The following is a 22,029-nucleotide window of genomic DNA, read 5'->3' on the forward strand; positions in this document are numbered from 1 at the left end:
GCGAACTGGCCGCTCTCGGGAATTCATCGGCGACGTACGGCTATAATTCACCGGACTGTCCGGTGTGCACCGGACTGTCCGGTGAGCCAACGGTCGGCCGGGCCAACGGTCGGCCGCGCGATCTGCGCGGGACACGTGGCCGAGCCAACGGCTAGAAGGGGGCACCGGACTGTCCGGTGCGCCAACGGCTCTCAGGCTGCCAACGGTCGGCTTCGCCATTTAAGGAAAGAAATCCGCACCGGACAGTGTCCGGTGGTGCACCGGACTGTCCGGTGCGCCAGGCGACAGAAGGCAAGATTTGCCTTCCTGGATTGCTCTCAACGGCTCCTAGCTGCCTTGGGGCTATAAAAGGGACCCCTAGGTGCATGGAGGAACACACTAAGCATTCTCAAAGCATTCCTAAGCACTAAGACATCGATTCCGCGCTTTTGATTCCTTGCGATAGCAATTAGAGCTCTAGTTGAGTTGTGTCGTGAGCTCTTGTTGCGACTTGTGTGCGTGGTGTTGCTGTGATCTTTGTGTCTTGTGTGCGTTGCTCGTCCCTCCCTTACTCCGTATTTCTTTGTGAACTTCAAGTGTAAGGGCGAGAGGCTCCAAGTTGTGGAGATTCCTCGCAAACGGGATATTGAAAGGCAAAGCAAAACACCGTGGTATTCAAGTTGGTCTTTGGACCGCTTGAGAGGGGTTGATTGCAACCCTCATCCGTTGGGACGCCACAACGTGGAGTAGGCAAGCGTTGGTCTTGGCCGAACCACGGGATAAACCACTGTGTCATCTCTGTGATTGATCTCTTGTGGTATTGTGTTTTGTTGAGACTCCTCTCTAGCCACTTGGCGATTATTGTGCTAACACTTAACCAAGTTTTTGTGGCTTAAGTTTCAAGTTTTACAGGATCACCTATTCACCACCCCCCTCTAGGTGCTCTCAATTGGTATCGGAGCCGTTCTCTTCAAGAAGGGACTAATCGCCCGAAGAGATGGATCCTAAGGGAAAGGGGATGGTGGTCAACAACAACGAGAAGGAGTCTATCTTCAATGAGCCGAAAGATGACAAGCCTACGGACTCGGGCTCGAGCCACAAAATAAGAGATGGGAAGAAGAAGAAGACAAGGCGCATCAAGGAGATCGTCTACTACGACATCGACGAATCTTCCTCTTCCCAAAAGGACGACGACTACGAGAAAAAGAAAACAGTCAATTCGAACTTTTCTTTTGATTACTCTCGTATTCCTCAAAGTACAAATGCTCATTTATTATCTATTCCACTTGGTAAACCTCCTCATTTTGATGGAGAGGACTACGGATTTTGGAGTCACAAAATGCGTAGTCACTTGTTCTCTCTCCATCCTAGTATATGGGAGATTGTAGAAAGTGGAATGCACTTTGATAGTATGGATAGTCCTATGTTCATTAATGAGCAAATTCATAAAAATGCACAAGCTACTACTGTTCTTCTAGCTTCATTGTGCAGGGATGAATACCACAAAGTGAGCGGCCTGGATAACGCCAAGCAAATTTGGGACACCCTCAAGATCTCTCATGAGGGGAACGACGTCACAATGCTCACCAAGATGGAGTTGGTGGAGGGCGAACTTGGGAGATTCGCGATGATAAGGGGAGAAGAGCCAACCCAAACGTACAACCGGCTCAAGACCCTTGTCAACAAGATAAGAAGCTATGGAAGCACGCGATGGACGGACCACGACGTCCGCCTAATGCTAAGGTCTTTTACTGTCCTTGATCCTCATCTTGTGAACAATATTCGTGAGAATCCTAGGTACACCAAGATGACGCCCGAGGAGATACTTGGAAAGTTCGTGAGCGGGTGAATGATGATCAAGGAAGCAAGATACGTGGACGACGCATTGAATGGTCCAATCAATGAGCCTCAACCCCTTGCTCTCAAGGCAACAAGAAGCAAGGAGACGCTACCTAGCAAGGTGGCACAAATTGAGGCGGCCAGACTTAATGATGAAGAGATGGCCCTCATCATCAAGAGATTCAAGACGGCGCTAAAAGGTCGCAAGGAGCACCCCAACAAGAACAAGATGAAGGGGAAGCGCTCCTGCTTCAAATGTGGTAAGATTGGTCATTTCATAGCTAATTGTCCCGACAATGATAGTGACCAGGAAAAGAAGAGTGGAAAGTGGGAAAAGAAGAAAAACTACAAGAAGGCGAAGAGCGAGGCACATCTTGGAAAGGAGTGGGATTCGGATTGCTCCTCGTCCGACTCCGACAATGAAGGACTCGCCGCCACCGCCTTCAACAAGTCATCCCTCTTCCCCAACGAGCGTCACACATGCCTTATGGCAAGGGAGAAGAAGGTATGTACTCGAAACTCTACTTATGCTTCTTCAAGTGAGGACGAATCTAGTGATGAGGATGAAATAGATTATTCATGTCTATTCAAGGGCCTAGATAGAACCAAGGTAGATAAAATTAATGAATTAATTGATGCCTTGAATGATAAGAATAGGCTATTAGAAAAGCAAGAGGATTTGTTGTATGAAGAACATGACAAATTTGTAGAAGCACAAAAATCTCATGCTTTAGAAGTTAAAAGAAATGAAATGCTTTCTTGTGAACTATCTACTTGCCATGAGACAATTTCTAGCTTAAGGAGCATAAATGATGATTTGAATGCTAAGTTAGAAAAAGCGAGTAAATCAACAACTTGTGTAGAAAATGTTGTTATTTGCAATAGATGTAAAGATTTTGATATTGATGCTTGTAGTGAACACATAGCTTCTATTGCTAAATTAAATGACGAAGTGGCTAGTCTTAATACCCAACTTAAGACTAGCAAGAGTGATTTTGATAAACTAAAATTTGCTAGGGATGCCTACACGGTTGGTAGACACCCCTCAATTAAGGATGGGCTTGGTTTCAAGAGGGAAGCCAAGAACTTGACAAGCCGTAAGGCTCCCATCTCCGCCAAGGAGAAAGGGAAGGCCCCTATGGCAAGTAGTACTAAAAAGAACCATGCTTTTATGTACAATGATAGAAGACAGTCTCATAGGAGTTGTAATGCTTATAATGCTTTTGATTCACATGCCTATGATTCTTATGCTATGTTTGCTTCTAGTTCTTCCTATATGCATGGTAGAGATATGCCTAGGAAAAATATTCATCATGTGCGTAGAAAGAATATTGTTCATGTTCCTAGGAAAGTTATGAATGGACCCTCTACAATTTATCATGCTTTAAATGCTTCCTTTGCTATTTGTAGAAAGGATAGGAAGATAGTTGCTAGGAAATTAGGGGCAAAATGCAAGGGTGATAAAACTTGCATTTGGGTCCCTAAGACAATTGTGACTAACCTTGTAGGACCCAACAAGAGTTGGGTACCTAAGTCCCAAGCCTAAATTTGCCTTGCAGGTCTATGCATCCGGGGGTTCAAGCTGAATTATCGATAGCGGATGCACAAACCATATGACAGGGGAGAAGAAGATGTTCACCTCCTACGTCAAGAATAAGGATTCCCAAGATTCAATCATATTCGGTGATGGGAACCAAGGCAAGGTGAAAGGCTTAGGCAAGATTGCAATTTCAAATGAGCACTCTATCTCTAATGTGTTTTTAGTTGAGTCTCTTGGATATAATTTGCTATCTGTTAGTCAATTATGCAATATGGGATATAATTGTTTATTTACAAATATAGATGTGTCTGTCTTTAGAAGAAGTGATGGTTCACTAGCTTTTAAGGGTGTATTAGACGACAAACTTTATTTAGTTGATTTTGCAAAAGAGGAGGCCGGTCTAGATGCATGCTTAATTGCTGAGACTAGCATGGGCTGACTGTGGCATCGCCGCTTAGCACATGTGGGGATGAAGAACTTACACAAGCTTCTAAAGGGAGAACACGTGATAGGTCTAACCAATGTTACTTTCGAAAAAGATAGACCTTGTGCAGCTTGTCAAGCAGATAAACAAGTAGGAGGAGCGCATCACAGCAAGAATGTGATGACCACATCAAGACCCCTGGAGCTGCTACATATGGACCTCTTCGGACCCGTCGTCTATCTAAGCATAGGAGGAAGTAAGTATGGTCTAGTTATTGTTGATGACTTTTCCCGCTTCACTTGGGTGTTCTTTTTGCAGGATAAGTCTGAAACCCAAGGGACCCTCAAGCGCTTCCTAAGGAGAGCTCAAAATGAGTTTGAGCTCAAGGTGAAGAAGATAAGGAGCGACAACGGGTCCGAGTTCAAGAACCTTCAAGTGGAGGAGTTCCTTGAGGAGGAAGGGATCAAGCACGAGTTCTCCGCTCCCTACACACCACAACAAAATGGTGTGGTAGAGAGGAAGAACAGGACGCTCATGGATATGGCGAGGACGATGCTTGGAGAGTTCAAGACCCCTGAGTGCTTTTGGTCGGAAGCCGTGAACACGGCTTGCCACGCCATCAATAGGGTCTACCTTCATCGCCTCCTCAAAAAGACGTCGTATGAGGTGCTAACTGGTAACAAACCCAATGTATCGTACTTTCGTGTATTTGGGAGTAAATGCTACATTCTAGTGAAGAAGGGTAGGAATTCCAAATTTGCTCCCAAAGCCGTAGAAGGGTTTTTGTTAGGTTATGACTCAAATACAAAGGCGTATAGAGTCTTCAACAAATCATCGGGTTTGGTTGAAGTCTCTAGCGACGTTGTAGTTGATGAGACTAATGGCTCTCCAAGAGAGCAAGTTGTTGATCTTGATGATGTAGATGAAGAAGATGTACCAACGGCCGCAATACGCACCATGGCGATTGGAGATGTGCGGCCACAGGAACAAGATGAACGAGATCAACCTTCTTCCTCAACAATGGTGCATCCCCCAACTCAAGACGATGAACAGGTTCATCAAAAGGAGACGTGTGATCAAGGGGGAGCACAAGATGATCATGTGATGGAGGAAGAAGCACAACCGGCACCTCCAACCCAAGTTCGAGCGATGATCCAAAGGAATCATCCCATCGACCAAATTCTGGGTGATATTAGCAAGGGAGTAACTACTCGATCTCGATTAGTTAATTTTTGTGAGCATTACTCCTTTGTCTCTTCTATTGAGCCTTTCAGGGTAGAGAAGGCCTTGCTAGATCCGGACTGGGTGTTGGCCATGCAGGAAGAGCTCAACAACTTCAAGAGGAATGAAGTTTGGACACTGGTGCCTCGTCCCAAGCAAAATGTTTTGGGAACCAAGTGGGTGTTCCGCAACAAACAAGAAGAGCACGGGGTGGTGACAAGGAACAAGGCTCGACTTGTGGCAAAAGGTTATGCCCAAGTCGCAGGTTTGGACTTTGAGGAGACCTTTGCTCCTGTGGCTAGGCTAGAGTCCATTCGTATCTTGCTAGCATATGTCGCTCATCATTCTTTTAGGTTGTTCCAAATGGATGTGAAGAGCGCTTTCCTCAACGGGCCAATCAAGGAGGAGGTGTACGTAGAGCAACCCCCTGGCTTCGAGGATGAACGGTACCCCGACCACGTGTGTAAGCTCTCTAAGGCGCTCTATGGACTTAAGCAAGCCCCAAGAGCATGGTATGAATGCCTTAGAGATTTCTTAATTGCTAATGCTTTCAAGGTTGGGAAAGCCGATCCAACTCTTTTTACTAAGACTTGTGATGGTGATTTGTTTGTGTGCCAAATTTATGTCGATGACATAATATTTGGTTCTACTAACCAAAAGTCTTGTGAAGAGTTTAGCAGGGTGATGACGCAGAAATTCGAGATGTCGATGATGGGCGAGTTGAACTACTTCCTTGGGTTCCAAGTGATGCAACTCAAGGACGACACCTTCATCTCCCAAACGAAGTACACGCAAGATCTGCTAAAGCGGTTTGGGATGAAGGACGCCAAGCCCGCAAAGACTCCGATGGGAACCGACGGACACACCGACCTCAACAAAGAAGGTAAGTCCGTTGATCAAAAGGCATACCGGTCAATGATAGGGTCTTTACTTTATTTATGTGCTAGTAGACCGGATATTATGCTTAGCGTATGCATGTGTGCTAGATTTCAATCCGATCCTAAGGAGTGTCACTTAGTAGCGGTAAAGCGAATTCTTAGATATTTAGTGGCTACGCCTTGCTTCGGGATCTGGTATCCAAAGGGGTCTACCTTTGATTTGATTGGATATTCAGATTCCGACTATGCTGGATGTAAGGTCGATAGGAAGAGTACATCGGGGACGTGCCAATTCTTAGGAAGGTCCCTAGTGTCATGGAATTCTAAGAAACAAACCTCCGTTGCCCTATCCACCGCTGAGACCGAGTATGTTGCCGCAGGACAGTGTTGCACGCAACTACTTTGGATGAGGCAAACCCTCAGGGACTTTGGCTACAATCTGAGCAAAGTCCCACTCCTATGTGATAATGAGAGTGCTATCCGCATGGCGGAAAATCCTGTTGAACACAGCCGCACAAAGCACATAGACATCCGACATCACTTTTTGAGAGACCACCAGCAAAAGGGAGATATCGAAGTGTTCCATGTCAGCTCCGAGAACCAGCTAGCCGATATCTTTACCAAGCCTCTAGATGAGCAGACCTTTTGCAGGTTGCGTAGTGAGCTAAATGTCTTAGATTCACGGAACCTGGATTGAATTGTAGCATACATGTATTTATGCCTTTGATCATGTTCATTATGCATTTTGTTGCTTATTTATGGTGCTCAAGTTGTACAAGCACTCCCCGGACCTCACAATTCCTTGTGCAAGTGATGCACATATTTAGGGGGAGGTGTGTTACAACTTGACCCTTTGAGACTAACCATGTGCTTGAGTTTGCTTGATTTAGTCTCGAAGGAGAATTGAAAGGGAAAAGGTGGACTTGGACCATGCAAGACTTCCACTGCACTCCGATGAAAGAGTGACTTTTCCAAGTTCATCTTTGTACTTGTATTGCCTTTGTATTCTTAGTTGAAGATTTTGGTGAGGCAATGGGGTTAAAGGGCCAAGATTTATCCCGTTTTTGTGCTTGATGCCAAAGGGGGAGAAAATAAGGCCAAAGCAAGAAATGGATCAGCTACCACTTGAGAATTTTGAAAAAGTAGAGTTAGAATTGTTGTTTGTCAAAACACTCTTGTTTGCCTCTTATTGTCAAAAGTTGGTCTCTTGTGGGGAGAATGGTTGATTATGGGAAATGGGGGGAGTTTTTGAAATCTTAATCAATTTCTCATGAAATAGCTCTCTTTATGTTTCAACATGTGTGGTTGACTTAGAGAAAGGAATTTGAGGTTAATTTGCAAAAACAAACCAAGTGGTGGCAAAGAATGATCCATATATGCCAAATTTGATCCAAAGCAAATTGGAGTTCTTATTTGAATTGATTTTGCACTTGTTCTACTTGCTTTATGTTGTGTTGGCATAAATCACTAAAAAGGGGGAGATTGAAAGGGAAATGTGCCCTTGGGCCATTTCTAAGTGTTTTTGGTGATTTAGTGTCCAACACAAGTGCTTTTGTGTTAATATATGCAAAGGGGTGGACAAAGTGCAAATCATGTCAAAAGGTATGTTTCTAGACTTAGTACATTGTTTTAGTGACTAATGTATTGTGTCTAAGTGCTGGAAACAGGAGAAGACCGATTGGAAATGTCTTAGCTCGAGCAGCCAAGACTTTGCTCAGTCTGGGTGCACCGGACAGTGTCCGGTGCGCCAGGCTGGCTCGGGCGAACTGGCTGCTCTCGGGAATTCATCGGCGACATACGGCTATAATTCACCAGACTGTCCGGTGTGCACCGGACTGTCCGGTGAGCCAACGGTCGGCCGCGCGATCTGCGCGGGACACGTGGCCGAGCCAACGGCTAGAAGGGGGCACCGGACTGTCCGGTGTGCACCGGACATGTCCGGTGCGCCAACGTCTCTCAGGCTGCCAACGGTCGGCTTCGCCATTTAAGGAAAGAAATCCGCACCGGACACCGGACTGTCCGGTGCGCCAGGCGACAGAAGGCAAGATTTGCCTTCCTGGATTGCTCTCAACGGCTCCTAGCTGCCTTGGGGCTATAAAAGGGACCCCTAGGCGCATGGAGGAACACACCAAGCATTCTCAAAGCATTCCTAAGCACTAAGACATCGATTCCGCGCTTTTGATTCCTTGCGATAGCAATTAGAGCTCTAGTTGAGTTGTGAACTCTTTGAGTTGTGTCGTGAGCTCTTGTTGCGACTTGTGTGCGTGGTGTTGTTGTGATCTTTGTGTCTTGTGTGCGTTGCTCGTCCCTCCCTTACTCCGTATTTCTTTGTGAACTTCAAGTGTAAGGGCGAGAGGCTCCAAGTTGTGGAGATTCCTCGCAAACGGGATATTGAAAGGCAAAGCAAAACACCGTGGTATTCAAGTTGGTCTTTGGACCGCTTGAGAGGGGTTGATTGCAACCCTCGTCCGTTGGGACGCCACAACGTGGAGTAGGCAAGCGTTGGTCTTGGCCGAACCACGGGATAAACCACTGTGTCATCTCTGTGATTGATCTCTTGTGGTATTGTGTTTTGTTGAGACTCCTCTCTAGCCACTTGGCGATTATTGTGCTAACACTTAACCAAATTTTTGTGGCTTAAGTTTCAAGTTTTACAGGATCACCTATTCACCCCCCCTCTAGGTGCTCTCACATACATATTTCCAAAACAAAGATTTTGGTTTTGAAAAACCTATTTTCAACTAAACACATTGTTTGGCTTTGAAAAACAGTTTTGAAAAACTATAATGCTAGCGACATCCTCTGTTTAGCCCTAAATCAAGGACTATTAGGTGGCTTATTTAAAAACCACTAACCCACAACCGGGTGGGTATTGCATACATGTGTATTGTTATTTTTGAGGCCATTCAGTTCTGAATGGATCGACGCTCAGGTAAGGTGAGATGTGAGAGCATGACCGAACAACCGTCGGTCTAGGGAAGCGTATAAAAAGCGCTTGATTATATACATGTTCCACATATGTATATATGAAGGCTGCGAAATGGAGTATTTACTTTTCTGGGAATTTAGTACCCCTTGGATGTGTATGGGTATACAGACATGGGAATACTGAGAAGTGTAATGTACTTGCAACGACGCACCTACGTTCAGGTAAGAAGGTGAGTTACCATAATGAGTTGCCCTATGGTTAAAGTGTGGCAACGATGCCTATGCGTGGCTCGACGCTTAATTATGAGCTGGCCTCCATATAGCAATATATGGAGTATAAACTGTGATAAACTGTCATGTGTGAGTTGCATCATGGGAACTGGGCTGTGATGGATTTTTTCTGCAGGTACACTAACTTCGAAACGTATGTGTAGCTGACGACTAGCAATATACCGTGAGAGTCGTAAGTATGCCACCGATATAGAACGCTATCGCCACATTATGTTGGCAAAAACTTGTGAGGATGAACAGGACGAGCATGCATCCTGATTGTTGCATCATGTTTGTCACCTATACATCCAAAATGCTTATCTCATCTTTATTCCAGTAAACAATGATTGTGGATATTGTGGTGTAATGTTATATTATGAACTTCGATAAAATAGTTGTCCTCCATTCTTTAGGTAATATGTTTAGGTGTTATACGTGTTTGCTCTTGTACTTGATGTGTCGATAGAAGGTTGGTGACTTGTTTGCCTAAACTCAAAACTAGGCTATGTTCTTATTTAGTGAACCATGACCCAAAGTTGAATTCTCCATTATCACCCCATGACCAAACACATACAAGTAAATGCTTAGATAATTTCTTTGCTGGACCTAAAGTGTACCTGGGCTTAAAACAAGAATATCAAGTCATGTTTCCAACCAAAACCATTCCCTTGTTCGGTTGGTGCAAGTAGATATCTCTATTTTTGCCTCTTCTTGAAGATCATGTCGTTATTTTCTCAACCTAACTTAGGAAAGGCATGTCCGACCATTTCCTTAATTTGATGCCTTTGGTTTCTTCATATTTATCAAAGGCATACCAACTTAATCTTCTGATTGTTTTCCCTCCGTATCTAATCAGATACTAATCCTTGACCTTGTAATCTCTATGATGGGCATAGAAATATGTTTGGGGCTGAATTAACAGTCTCCCATCGTACTCTTTTCATCAATAAGTTTAGGTTATGGCCATGTCTTGTTCATTTCATCGGGCCATAATCTATTTGGCTCTCTACTTGTAACCATTCTTACAGGTAGAATATCCCTTTGTATATTGCCACCCTTACTCAATTCATTTGTGTCGCGTGAGATTTCTTATTGGTTATGTCTGGTAATGGTGTTATGACTAAAACCGGTAGTGCAGTGACGAAACCGAGGGCCTTATGTGCAGTGGCGAACCTAGGATTTGATCACAGGGTATACGATAGAAAAAATGTCTTATGCAATTTGGTAAACCATTAATAATTTGGTAAAACCACATTCTAATTCGGTAAAACCATATAGAGTACGACGATAAATCTTGATACAAATTGTTCAAATGAAATACATATAATTTAAAGTATAGCTATAGAAGAGACTTACAATATTACTTGTTGATCCTCCTCTTTTCTAATGACATGAATGACTCAATTATATCACATTCATCAACTTAGAAGAAAATATCTCGCTCAATAAACGTGAGTAGACAATCATCCAAAATAGTATCACCTAGCTTATTTCTTGATTTTGATTTCACTATAACCAATGCAGAAAATACTCTTTCAACACTCGCAGTTGCCACCGGTAAAAGCAATACCAATTTGAGAACCAGTAGACGAAGAACCTACGAGTATACCTGATAATCTGATATATATTGAAGATGATATAATCTGATTTAGAGAAGGACTGAACTCACTGAAGGGTGGCGGCGGCAGGGCACTAGGGCGGCTCTCAGACTCTCAGTTTCCGACGCGCGCGGTGGGCTACGGATCTGCAGCGGGTAGCAAGCAGAAGCTAATTATGTTTCACTAATTGGGCTATGTACGGACCTGCGCGCGACGGGCCAGACCAAGGAGCGGCGTGCTCTCTGCTGTGTCATGGGTGATGGGCCTTAGCGTCCACTCGTCATCTCGTCCAGTCCAGATATATTTTTCTTTCTTTTTCCATTTTAGTTTCTACATGCAGCAATACTATTATATAATATGTAAATATTCACTGATTTTGCAGGGTATGCGGGTGCATACCCAGCATACCCTGTGCATCCGCCACTGCTTATGTGTGTGTGCACACATGGTCGTGCTGCTTGGCACGCGCTGGTATCACAGTTAATAGTTGTAATCCATTATGAGACTATATCAATGTGTTATCTTGGCACAATCTAATTTTGCCACGTAAGATTCATTATTGGTGCCAGTTCGGTGATGGTGTCATGATTAATTACTTATGGTGCCGCCGCGAAACTGAGAGCCTCCTGTGAATGCGCACACAGGATTGTGCTACTCGTCGGATGCTGGTATCAAGGTCTCTGGTCATGATCCATTGTGGAACTACCCTGATGGTTATCTTCTGTGGACCTTCCCTTGAAATAATTTCTATGTTGTTTGTCAAGTGATCAAGCAACATATATCATCCCTGTTGGATCAAAAGGTCACTCTCATGTGTGGTCTCTTTTCCCTTGACTTTGATGGTGACTTCACACATATGTGTTCCCTTTACGTCTTTTGTGTAAAGGTGAAGCCTTGAAGCTTTTTAGTGTTGAGAGACAACTGATTAGCTCTCAAAATGGAGATTGGTTTTCCCTACTGCTGAGATGCAGGAGTTTGTTCATTCGCTCTCTTATTTAATCCGTGTATTCCCGAACCAAGTCAGTTCATCTCGCATAAAGAAACAGATGAACAACATGACCAAATGGATTTCTATTCAAAATGCATGATCTCTTGTTAACTAGAGTGAACTCTCGACCATTGGATTGCCGATGGATAATAAGAGGACCTACTCAATGTCAAAAAGTAGTTCAACAAGTTGGTTTTTACTAACTTGTAACTGCCCAATGAACAAAGGTTGAGTTTAGAGATCGTTTTATCGAGTTGTCTAAACTCACTTTAGTTCAGTCTATCTTGAAGAAACCCTTATCAAGATCAAGTGAAGGTTACGAACATAGGCGCAGGTCTTGTGCCATATTGGATTAGATTATGAGCATATGCATCTTAACTCTACAGTGTTGGTCGAGGTACTTTGCCATCCTCAGCTAACTGGTAACAGCGTGACCAAAATTCTAGTCGTGTCTCGATCGCCTCACATGTGATTTTCTAACATGTGTGATTAAGTCGATCCATGTTTAAGTGCTTGAACAAAAAACGGATTGATAACGAAGTCAATGTCTACCGCTCGCTCAACAGACTTAGATAGTACAGTGTCGTCAGGAAAAGCAAACTGCACACATGGAACCTTATGTGTTCTTCTAGCAGACATCACCTCTATTGTTGGACATCTTTAAATTAGCCTAAGGCGATACATGATATGTCCACTAGAGAAACCACATCTTGAGACACTCGCCTTCGCTCCGGACTGCCTTAGTTACCGCTGATATGGACATGGGATACATGCTTCTCTACTCTTAAAAGTTTTTCGCTCTGAATCTCGGGACGAGATTCTTTTAAGGGGGAGGGCTGTAACACCCCTGGTGTTTATATTCTGCTCGACAACAAGTATGGATTTAAGCACGTAATATCAGTGGATAAAACAGATGACAAATTTTAATCATCTTCGTCTATCGCGATTTTAATATTGCATATGTTTCGTCTGTCGCGAGTTCGACATTATTTTTATCTATCCGGGCTCATCGTAAATTTTTGTGATGTTCGGAACATAGTTATTTCGAAAATCAGTGCGTCCGATGATTATTTTAAACTCATCGCTCTCGCAAATATGAACTTGGAAGCTCAATCCATCGTTGCAATCCGTGTCCCAAATAAATTTATTATAACTCAATGACTAAAATACTCAATGCAAAATAATTAGGATCACACTCTCGATGCCGCATCGATATCGCGCATTTATTTCGCGATATATCGAGTCATGTGCCTATAAAAAAATTTATGAATTAAGAGAACATGAATTTGGAACCTCGACCCACTCTTGTGATTTTTGATCCAAGTGAATTTTATTAGAAGCTTGGCGACAAGAGTATTGATGCGAGACTAAAACTGGACTGAGATAATTGGAGCCGGGACCCGGTATTCATAATTAATCCATTTCTTTGATTGTAATTGCAAAAAACAAAAATGTACATCCCAAAAGTCGCTTTAGTCCAAATAGTTTATATTTTGCCAAAACCTACTGCTAGAACTGTGTATATATATCTGTTTACGTCTTGTCTAGATCCCAATATTCGGAACAGATGGAGTTTATCTGTTTTCAATTAGTTTGGACATAGTATAGAATATCCAAGCCGATCTCGTTTGGTTCATTCCGTGTGTTTCTCGTCCCGATCTAAATCTCCAAATATAAACAACGGTTAAGCATTCATCTGACTCTGGAGTATTCTCTAGATCAAATCTTGTCCAAATATTATCGTCGATCTTGTTTTAGTCTGACCCATCTATACATCCGTCAAACCGTGATTTTTTTAGAATCAGGAAATATATTTATTTTTTTTTTAAAAAAGAAGAAAAATTCATTTTCTCCTTGGCTGGCCATAGGTCGTATCCTAAATCCACCGCTCTACAGGAGAATTTTTCTCCTTCACGTCTCCGTACGCCCTCAGCTCTAGTGGATATGCTTCTCCTCTGCCTTATCTTCTAACTAATTCTTTCAATTATCCTTCATCTCCTTGTGCACCGTCGAAGCTCCCTGCCTGCATCGCTTCCCTGCCTCCCCGAGCGGATGTGCCATCTCTCACCTCGTCCGTGCCTCTGTACTAGAGTTCACCGGATCCCGCGCGCTGTTGTGCCATGATCGCCGTGGAGCTTCCCCGCCGCGCCCCAGCTCGGATCTTCCTCTACCGGCGCTCGCCCAGTCTGGGCACCGCAGCTTCCTTCTCTGCTCGGCGCCGTCCCTGGCTCCAACTCGGCCATGGCCGCTGCGCCGCGCCCCTGCGCTCGCCGCTGGAGCTCTCTGTACCGCGCGCCCTCGAGCTCCCACGCGCTCGGCCGCCCAGCTTCCTGCGCCGTAGCTTTTCTCCTGAGCTCCCTCGCCATGGTCGCCCAGCCCAGCCGTACCTGCTCCCTCCCTGTGCTCGCCATGGTCGCGCGTTGTCGCCCAGCTAGCCCTCAGCCATGGACGTGCCAAGCCGCTTCCTTCCTAGCCGGCCGTCGTGGGTACCTGGGTCTCCTCCTAATTTGATTTGGAACTGCTGCGCCTCAGCCTCGATCTGTCGCATCCCGGCTCATCGCCGCGCGCGCGCCTGCTTCCTGTGCGCGCAGCCGCTCCCTCCCCAGCCGCAAAGCACCCCGTTAAGTTCTCCTCCGCCGGGTTGTCGTACATGCGAAACTGCTCGCGATCGGCATCGATTCAACCGCTCGACCCTGTTCCCTGGCCACCGCTCGACTCTGAGCTCTGGTTCCTGCGCGCTGTTGTTCCCCTCGCAGCCTGTGGAGGTGGACCTCGGCAGTGTCCCCATCGCCGTTGAACTCCCATACATGTTCCTCTCTGTTCGCTTGTCGTTGGTTCCGGCCAGGTCTCGCGCGCGTGGTTTTGAAGCTCTGCGCGTTCGTCGTGCCGCGCTGTGTGCTAGTGTTCTCTTCCGGCAGAACTCGCCGTCGACCATGTTCAAGTGATTGCTCGGCTCCGCGCCTCCCTTGCATCTCGCTCGACAGACTGCTCGCTCTGCTCCAGCTCGCGTCCATGGACATCGGACTGTATCCCTCAAGCAGCTGTGTCTCCGTCATACTTTGGTCTTCAATCTCGCTGCTGGCAGACACCGGTTCTCATCCTCGCCAACCCCTGCTCGGCCCCAGCTCGATCTCCGCCTCGCCATCACCCTCCGTCGCAGCACCGTGTCGATGACTTGCGATTCTCGCCTTTGTGCTCGACACAAGGGCTGAACCGGAATCCTTGCCATATTCGCCGATATCATATCAAATTTAGTCATGGGTAAGCCGATTCATATTTCTGTTAGCTTAATTATTGGATTGATAAATGGATGCGTCTAGTATTATTGAATTAGTTCGATGAATGAGATATGATTATTTTCATGATTCTGAAGTAGTCGCGATGGGTGCTGTCGTGATTTAGAAGACAGTGAGGTCCATGTGGTGCTCACCACGTGCTCGACGTAATGGCGGAATTGGAAATCGTAGCTGTGCTCGTGGCCTTCAAGATATATTAAATTATTGGTGAGCTATCGTCGCCCCCGCTCTTCGTTTTAATATTTCTCATCAGTTTGGTATACCTGCGCTTTTAATGTGGGCTGGTGACGTACGAGTAAATCGCAGTAGTGGTTTATTGCGAGAATAAAATTTAATCGTGTAGAATAGTGAAGTCTAGTACATTGCTCGTCACGTATTTGGTGATATGCGCGGACCAGGTAGTGTCGTCGATTTCGTGGGTTCAAGTAGGATTTTAGTATGGCGAACTGATTTGTTATTCCTGTTAGTCAAATTGTTAGATAGATTGAATAAATATGTGTGGTACGAAATAAAATTAAATTAGTTCTTTGTGAGCGATGTGGTATAATTAATAATGCGAGGAATAAGTTTAGAATTTAATTAATTAACTAATAAGTTGTGTTTAGGCCAATCGTGAATAATGTGTATAATTTGTTGTTTCGAGATGTTTGTGTTAGATTCGGTTAATTTAGATAAGCGTAATTATTGTGCTTAGTCGTACGTCGATAACTAGTGTCTTCGTATGAAGTTGTTCAACGCCTCGCCACTAGGTGTTTAATTCGCTATCGTGTAGCACTATTTAGATTTGTGTTGTTCCTGCTTATATGCATTCATGTGCATTATGCAAATCATTTAGGTACGTTTGTTGACTACGTGATGTGAAGAACCTGAACCGAGTCGACCCCAAGATGACATAACGGGTGGACTACTCCGCATAGTGAAGCTGATGGACGAATCTGAAGATGGATAGACGGAGCAAGTATCGGAACAAAAGCTGATCGCCAAGTGGACGTCATCTAACAAACACTAACATAGTGTTTATTCTAGGCAAGCCCCGGTGCATGCAACCCCTTCCTTGTGTTTTTAAATAATTTTTGCACACTTTAAGTCTAGTGAAATGTGCATTAAGTTTATAGGAGTTGTTTGGAACCCTTTGATGCATTGCTTTCCTTGATATCCACACCTTTATAAATACTTCTGATGAAGTATCAAAATTATGATTTACAAAAATGCTTAGCCCTGCTCAGATCTTGTGGATAGATGTTGCCTTTTGCATTAAGGCCTAGCTCAGGGGTTATCCTAAGGAAAGATGGCTTCTACCTGCAAAAATATTTTCATTGAGAGCATGGTGGGATCTTACTGCAAAGTTCCCTTTGATGCTCTTTTCATCCTAAGGAATACAAACAATCCTAAGGGTGGAAGTACTTAAATCGGGACTTGGGCTAGGAACCGGTGATGTTCTACCCAGGTTGATTAAGGATTGGATGCGTATGTAGGCTTGCTGATCAAGGACTATCTTAACTGGCCACATGACCTGGAAATGGGACATGGTAAGCTTTGCCTCGGACAGACTAATACCAGAATAAGATAACGCACAATGGGAGTGGAGAGATGGCGGGAGTAGCGTGTACCCTCCGTGGCAAAAGGCTGGACGGTGGTGTATTTTTGCTCTCGGTTGGCGTGAACCTGATATGCACTACACGACGGTTGATCTTTAGCGACCCTTAATAGGTACCAACTGTTGGTTGCTAAAGGTTAGGGACCGACGGTCAGTCGCTAAAACCTTTTGTAGCAACGGTCGGTTGGTCGCTAAAAGTCTAAAAATTTAACAACTTATGGTTGGTCGTTATAGATGTCTTTGGGGACTAGCGGTGGGTCGCTATAGAGCAAGGATCACTATTAAATCTTATAGCCTGAACGTACCTGTAGATGTTATTGACTAAAAAATAATTAAAACAATTAAACATTGATCGCTAAATTGTAGTAAAGAAAAAAAGAATTGTAGAAAAGAAAAAAAGAATTATGGTAAAGAAAACAAATTGTAAAAAATGATTTTTAAGGTTTTGAACCTTGAATCTGTTTGACTCAATTTTTAAGGTTAATTATTTTGTATATAATTATTTGCAAAAATCTCACTTTTATTGTTTTATTGTGACACACGTTTGATTTAAGTGGAATCTATTCGAAAATTATGTATTTTATTTATAAACTATTATTTTTAGATTTTTATAATTTTTAGAGAGTATATATATATATTTTTGTTGCAGTAAAAACGAAATTCAAAAAAAACACACAAACCCTAACCTAATTGGCCCACTAGGGGCCCAACACCTAACCCTAGCGCGCGCGCCCTGGCTCCTCCCTGTGGCCGCCGCTCCTACTTCCTCTCTCTCAGCCGCCACCCACTCTCTCCTCTTCCCTCTCTCTGCACGCGCCCAACGCGCCACCTGCACCCCGAGCACGACGCCAGGAGACCGCCAGCTCTGCTGCTGCATGACCGACCAGCCCGTCCACTCCGCCTCCCCTTCCTCCGAGCCCCGGCAAGGAAGAGGAACCCGGCGCAGCCGCCGCCGGACGTACTTCCGATGGCGACGCCACGGAAGCAGATCAAGCTCACGCTGCCGTCCCACGAGACCACCATCGGCAAGTTCCTGTACGCTCTCCGCTCCCCCTCCTCGCTGGCTTCCTTTTCCTTTTCTGTCGGTTAATTAATTGCCCGGCGCTGGTTACTTATTGGGGCTCTCAACCTTTGAGTGGGTTCCGGATCACAGGACGCACAGCGGGACATTCACGGACGGGGATCTGCGCGTCAACAAGGACGCCCTGCGCATCGTCTCGCGGAGGGAGGGAGGCGAGGTAAGCCGCCCGCTGTAATAAGGACTAAGAATCGCCCGCTGTAATAAGGACTAGGAATCGCGGCGTCATCCCGTTCGGAAATCGTCGTGGGATCGGGATAGCGAAAATCGGCTCTTGTAGCCGCTTCTCTCGAGGAAGCGCTGGGGGTATGAATGATTGCTTTGGCAGGCCAGGTAGAGATGGGTTGATCTCGTCGTTGAGCTCTGTTTGTTCGTGGAACTGGGAGTCTCCGGGAATCAGGGCGTTGCGCAGTGATAATTCCGTCACATTTGTTTTCTTCACGGTAATGCAAATCAGTCGGCGAGCACGTAGATATTTTGGGCAAAGTTCTGCACTAGTAGCTTCTCCACTTCACAGAAGTTTTCTAATAGCATGTCTGCATATGTGGCGTTCCCGTCCACTAATTATCTAACCAAGATACTGATTTGGGGGAAAACGATATGTAGCCTTGTGGCATTTTTACGGCTTTTTCAATTTGATGACTGGGCCACCATCCCATCCATTTGGTACTCTAATTAAGAGACTAGTTCAGGGAAAACGACAGGTAGCTTTGTGGCTCTTGACAGTTGACACCTTTTCCCATTTGATGAGTGAGACACAAATGAGGCACTAGCAATAAATATATGTACGTTCTTTGGCGCACTGGGATTATAGATGTAGTATATGTTAGCTGAATTCGTTCTGAATGAGACAAATTGTGGGGAAAATCTTGTCATACCTGATAGGATGGAGGATCCTAGGGCGACTGCAGAGGGTGTAGGGGCATGTGACCGGTGGAGAATTCGTTCTGTTAGCTGAATTCGTTCTGAATGAGACACAAATTATTGGTGTTTTACTTTTTATTTACCTATTAAAAATTTCTGATACTGTTCCCACGCTTTTTTCTGACTTGCTAAAAAATGTTCTTCAGGCTCCTCCTATAGAGCCACTGGATAGTCAACTGAGCTTAGATGATCTAGACGTTATAAAAGTGATCGGGAAAGGTAGCAGCGGAAATGTGCAATTGGTCCGCCATAAATTTACTGGCCAGTTTTTTGCTCTGAAGGTATTTCTGACGCAATCATTCTTTGATGCTGCTTATTTATGGTTCTTTACAGTCAAGACTTTAGAACGATCTCTGCATTGTACTCCCTCCATTCGACAAATATTCGACAACGGAGGTAGTACTACCTCCGGTCTCGAATATTTGTCGTCCGCTAGTTTATTTTTGAACTAAATGCGACAAATAAAAAAGAACTGGGGGAGTATCTTCTTTGTGTAATCTTCCTAACTGTTGTAAATGGTCCTCCTTCATCGTCTGCCACTGTGTTTGCAGGTTATTCAACTAAATATTGACGAGAGTATACACACACAGATTGCCACTGTCTCCTGAGCTTCGTGCACAAGCAACTGATCCGAAGAGCAGGCAAGGTCACAGGACCCTGGATGGAAGTTTGGGAGGTGGCCATACACTGTCACACTATAAAGGACTTTGTTCAGTGTATTTTCTGTTTGAAGATTCTTCCTTCTAGAATTAAAAGATTTAAACAGCACCTGTAGATCGGTCCTATGCATTTTTATTGTGATCTAGCTAGCTATCTGTAAATGATCTAGTTGTGAATGATGTTATAATTGTGATGCTTTTGTGAATATATAATTGTGGTGCTTTTGTGTTTATGTGATGGATCTATGACTGTGGTATACTGATTAACTGTGTATGCCTTTATGATTTGTGTATAAAAATCTGTGATTTGCGGTGCTTAATTAAATGTATATTATTATTAATAACAACTATAAAAGGGCGACTTTCTGTTGGTTGCTAAATGTATAGTATGACGTCTTACGGTTGGTTGCTAAATTTATAGTACAACAACCCACAGTTGGTCGCTAAATGTACAATATTAGCAACGGACGGTCGGTCGCTAAAAAGATGTCGGTCGCTAAAGCCTTTAGCGACGGCACTTACAGCGACCATCCTTATGGGTCGCTAAAAGTTTTTAGCGACCAACCGTAGGTCGCTGAAAGCCGTTTTAGCAACCAACCGTAGGTCGCTGTAAGTGAACCGTCGTGTAGTGATGGTCTTAAGAACCCCGGTGGCGAGTTGACATATACAAGGGTTAAGTGCTACATATATCGTGTGGTTAGAGATCCTCAGCTAAGTAAATCGATTCGGATCGCCGTTATATCCCCGGACAGTGGAGACTTGGTCACTGCCCTGCAACCTAAGTCAGGATGTGAACCTCATGAATAAAAATGATGTTGTATTGATGAGATGGTGAAATTAGACTAAATGTAAACAAGGTCTATTAATACTTAATCTAGCATTAAAATATTGAAAGCAAGGACTCACTTTAGTAAGCTATTTCTGCAAAAGTATCTAATTTGATTCTTGCTAAAACTTTTCCTTGATTACCAAATCCAGCATACCCTTGAAAGTCTTTTCTTTAGTCGGGTAAGTCTTGCTCAGTAATTCTATACTCAGGGTTTTATTCCCTGTCGTTTTTCAGGTTATAGTTTTGTGCTGCTGTTAATGGTGTTAAGTGCCGGTGGGCTCGACCTTCTTATATAAATATACTTCGTCTTTATATTCTTATGAGGATGGTCACTTGAGCTAGCATATATTTCAAAACTACAAATAATTTATAACAGTTCAAAGTTATTTCTTTGAATCACTTTTGTAATCACTCCGATCATGTACAAAGTAAAATTTTTTTAATTTGTAAAATTTGGTAATAAGATTTCCGCTGCAAACTGTTGGTGTGTGTGATTTGTGTTACTTAATCTTGTGATCTTGGTTGTAAGTGGTTTATCCGGGGTCTTTGGGACACTCGGACGGATCCTGTTAAGTTATTTGGTGCACATGCATAGCCGTCTGAAGTCTTTGAGACAAGGATAGGTGCATGTGGGCACAATAACTTGGGAGGTTCTGCCACAGCTAGTTAACTTGTTGTGGCGTACGGAGTAAAATAAACAAAATGTCATGATCATCGTTGTGATTTTAGCCAAGTGAAATAAGCTTTGTTCACTCATCATAATTTTCACACTCGTCATCCATATACAAACAAAGGGCCTTCAAATGTCGCGCGCCATAAATAAATTAATTATTGCATCTTAGCTAAATTGCATCTATAGCGAGTGAAGTTATCGCAAACAAAAGTTAAAGCCAATTAACTTAATTAAATAGCATCGCACATGTAAATAGTAGTCAAATACCATGTCATGAGCATACATGTTGATCTTAATAAATTAATTGTGCATGCGTAATTTAGTGTGGCGCTACAACATATCTTCCCAAGATAAACATTTTTAAAACGCTGCATCGTACATTAAGTGTACCCATAAATAACAAAGGTTGTCGATTCATGCTCTCGCATTATTCAATAAATACTATCAAATTCAGTCTTCAAAATAAATCGTGTGCGTATGTGATACAATGCACTGTCAACCAAAGAAGTAAATATTAAAGAGATAAATTTTCTCTTGTTTATCCATGATAAAGTGTATACAGTGTCTCAAAAGACACATATACTCAAATAATTAGAAAACAAGCCATATGTTGAGTTGTAGAAATCCAACACCATATCTTGAACAAATAACAAGATATTCATAAAAGTATGCATAAATTAAAATACATGCATATTATGGTTCGGTAGAGAGTTGACCAAGCTAGTAATAAAGAGATATTTGTTAGCTCGTCAACAATAAAATCATGTCGTATCTGACGTACACATGCAACCATCCACGACTACATGAGGCGAAGATGTTTTGTTTTCTTTTGTAGTTTGTAATAGTCAGCCATATGATGTAATTTTCTTTTATGTATCCATGTTGGAACTCTTAATCAAGGGTTTTCTCTACGGAGATGTAATTAACATATTTTTTATGCAAATATAAGAATTATGGAAGTATGAGCCTGCAATACCGATAGTATTTACTCTATTATATCTAAATTAAAACTTGTCTCTCTTGACGTGGAGATGGCGCTTTTGCCGCCCGTTTTATCGACATCAAAGTGTTGCACATGTTTGAATTTATTTGAATTTGAAACCTAATTTGAATTTGGAATTGAAAACCCTATAGAAAAGAAATAGAAAAGGAATTAGAAAATCCAGAGAAAAAGAAAAAAGAAAAAAGAAAAGCAGCCCAGCTCGACCCAGTTAGGCCGCGCGCCCACGCCGCCTGACAGGTGGGATCCACCTGTCAGCGGCGGCTTTCTCTCCCACGCGCTCTCTCTCTCTCGCTCTCTGCCCGCTG

General features: G+C 43.6%; 1 protein-coding gene across 1 annotated transcript; it reads left to right on the forward strand.

Moving 5' to 3' along the window:
• Window positions 1-13,658: 13,658 nt before the first annotated feature.
• Window positions 13,659-15,027, forward strand: LOC100275833 (uncharacterized). Its single transcript, NM_001374093.2, has one exon. The coding sequence runs from the start codon at window positions 14,110-14,112 to the stop codon at window positions 14,608-14,610; it is 501 nt and encodes a 166-aa protein (NP_001361022.1). The 5' UTR covers window positions 13,659-14,109; the 3' UTR covers window positions 14,611-15,027.
• Window positions 15,028-22,029: the final 7,002 nt, after the last annotated feature.

This window comes from Zea mays, chromosome 2, assembly GCF_902167145.1.
Source record: "Zea mays cultivar B73 chromosome 2, Zm-B73-REFERENCE-NAM-5.0, whole genome shotgun sequence".
In the NCBI taxonomy this organism is placed as follows: Eukaryota; Viridiplantae; Streptophyta; class Magnoliopsida; order Poales; family Poaceae; genus Zea; species Zea mays.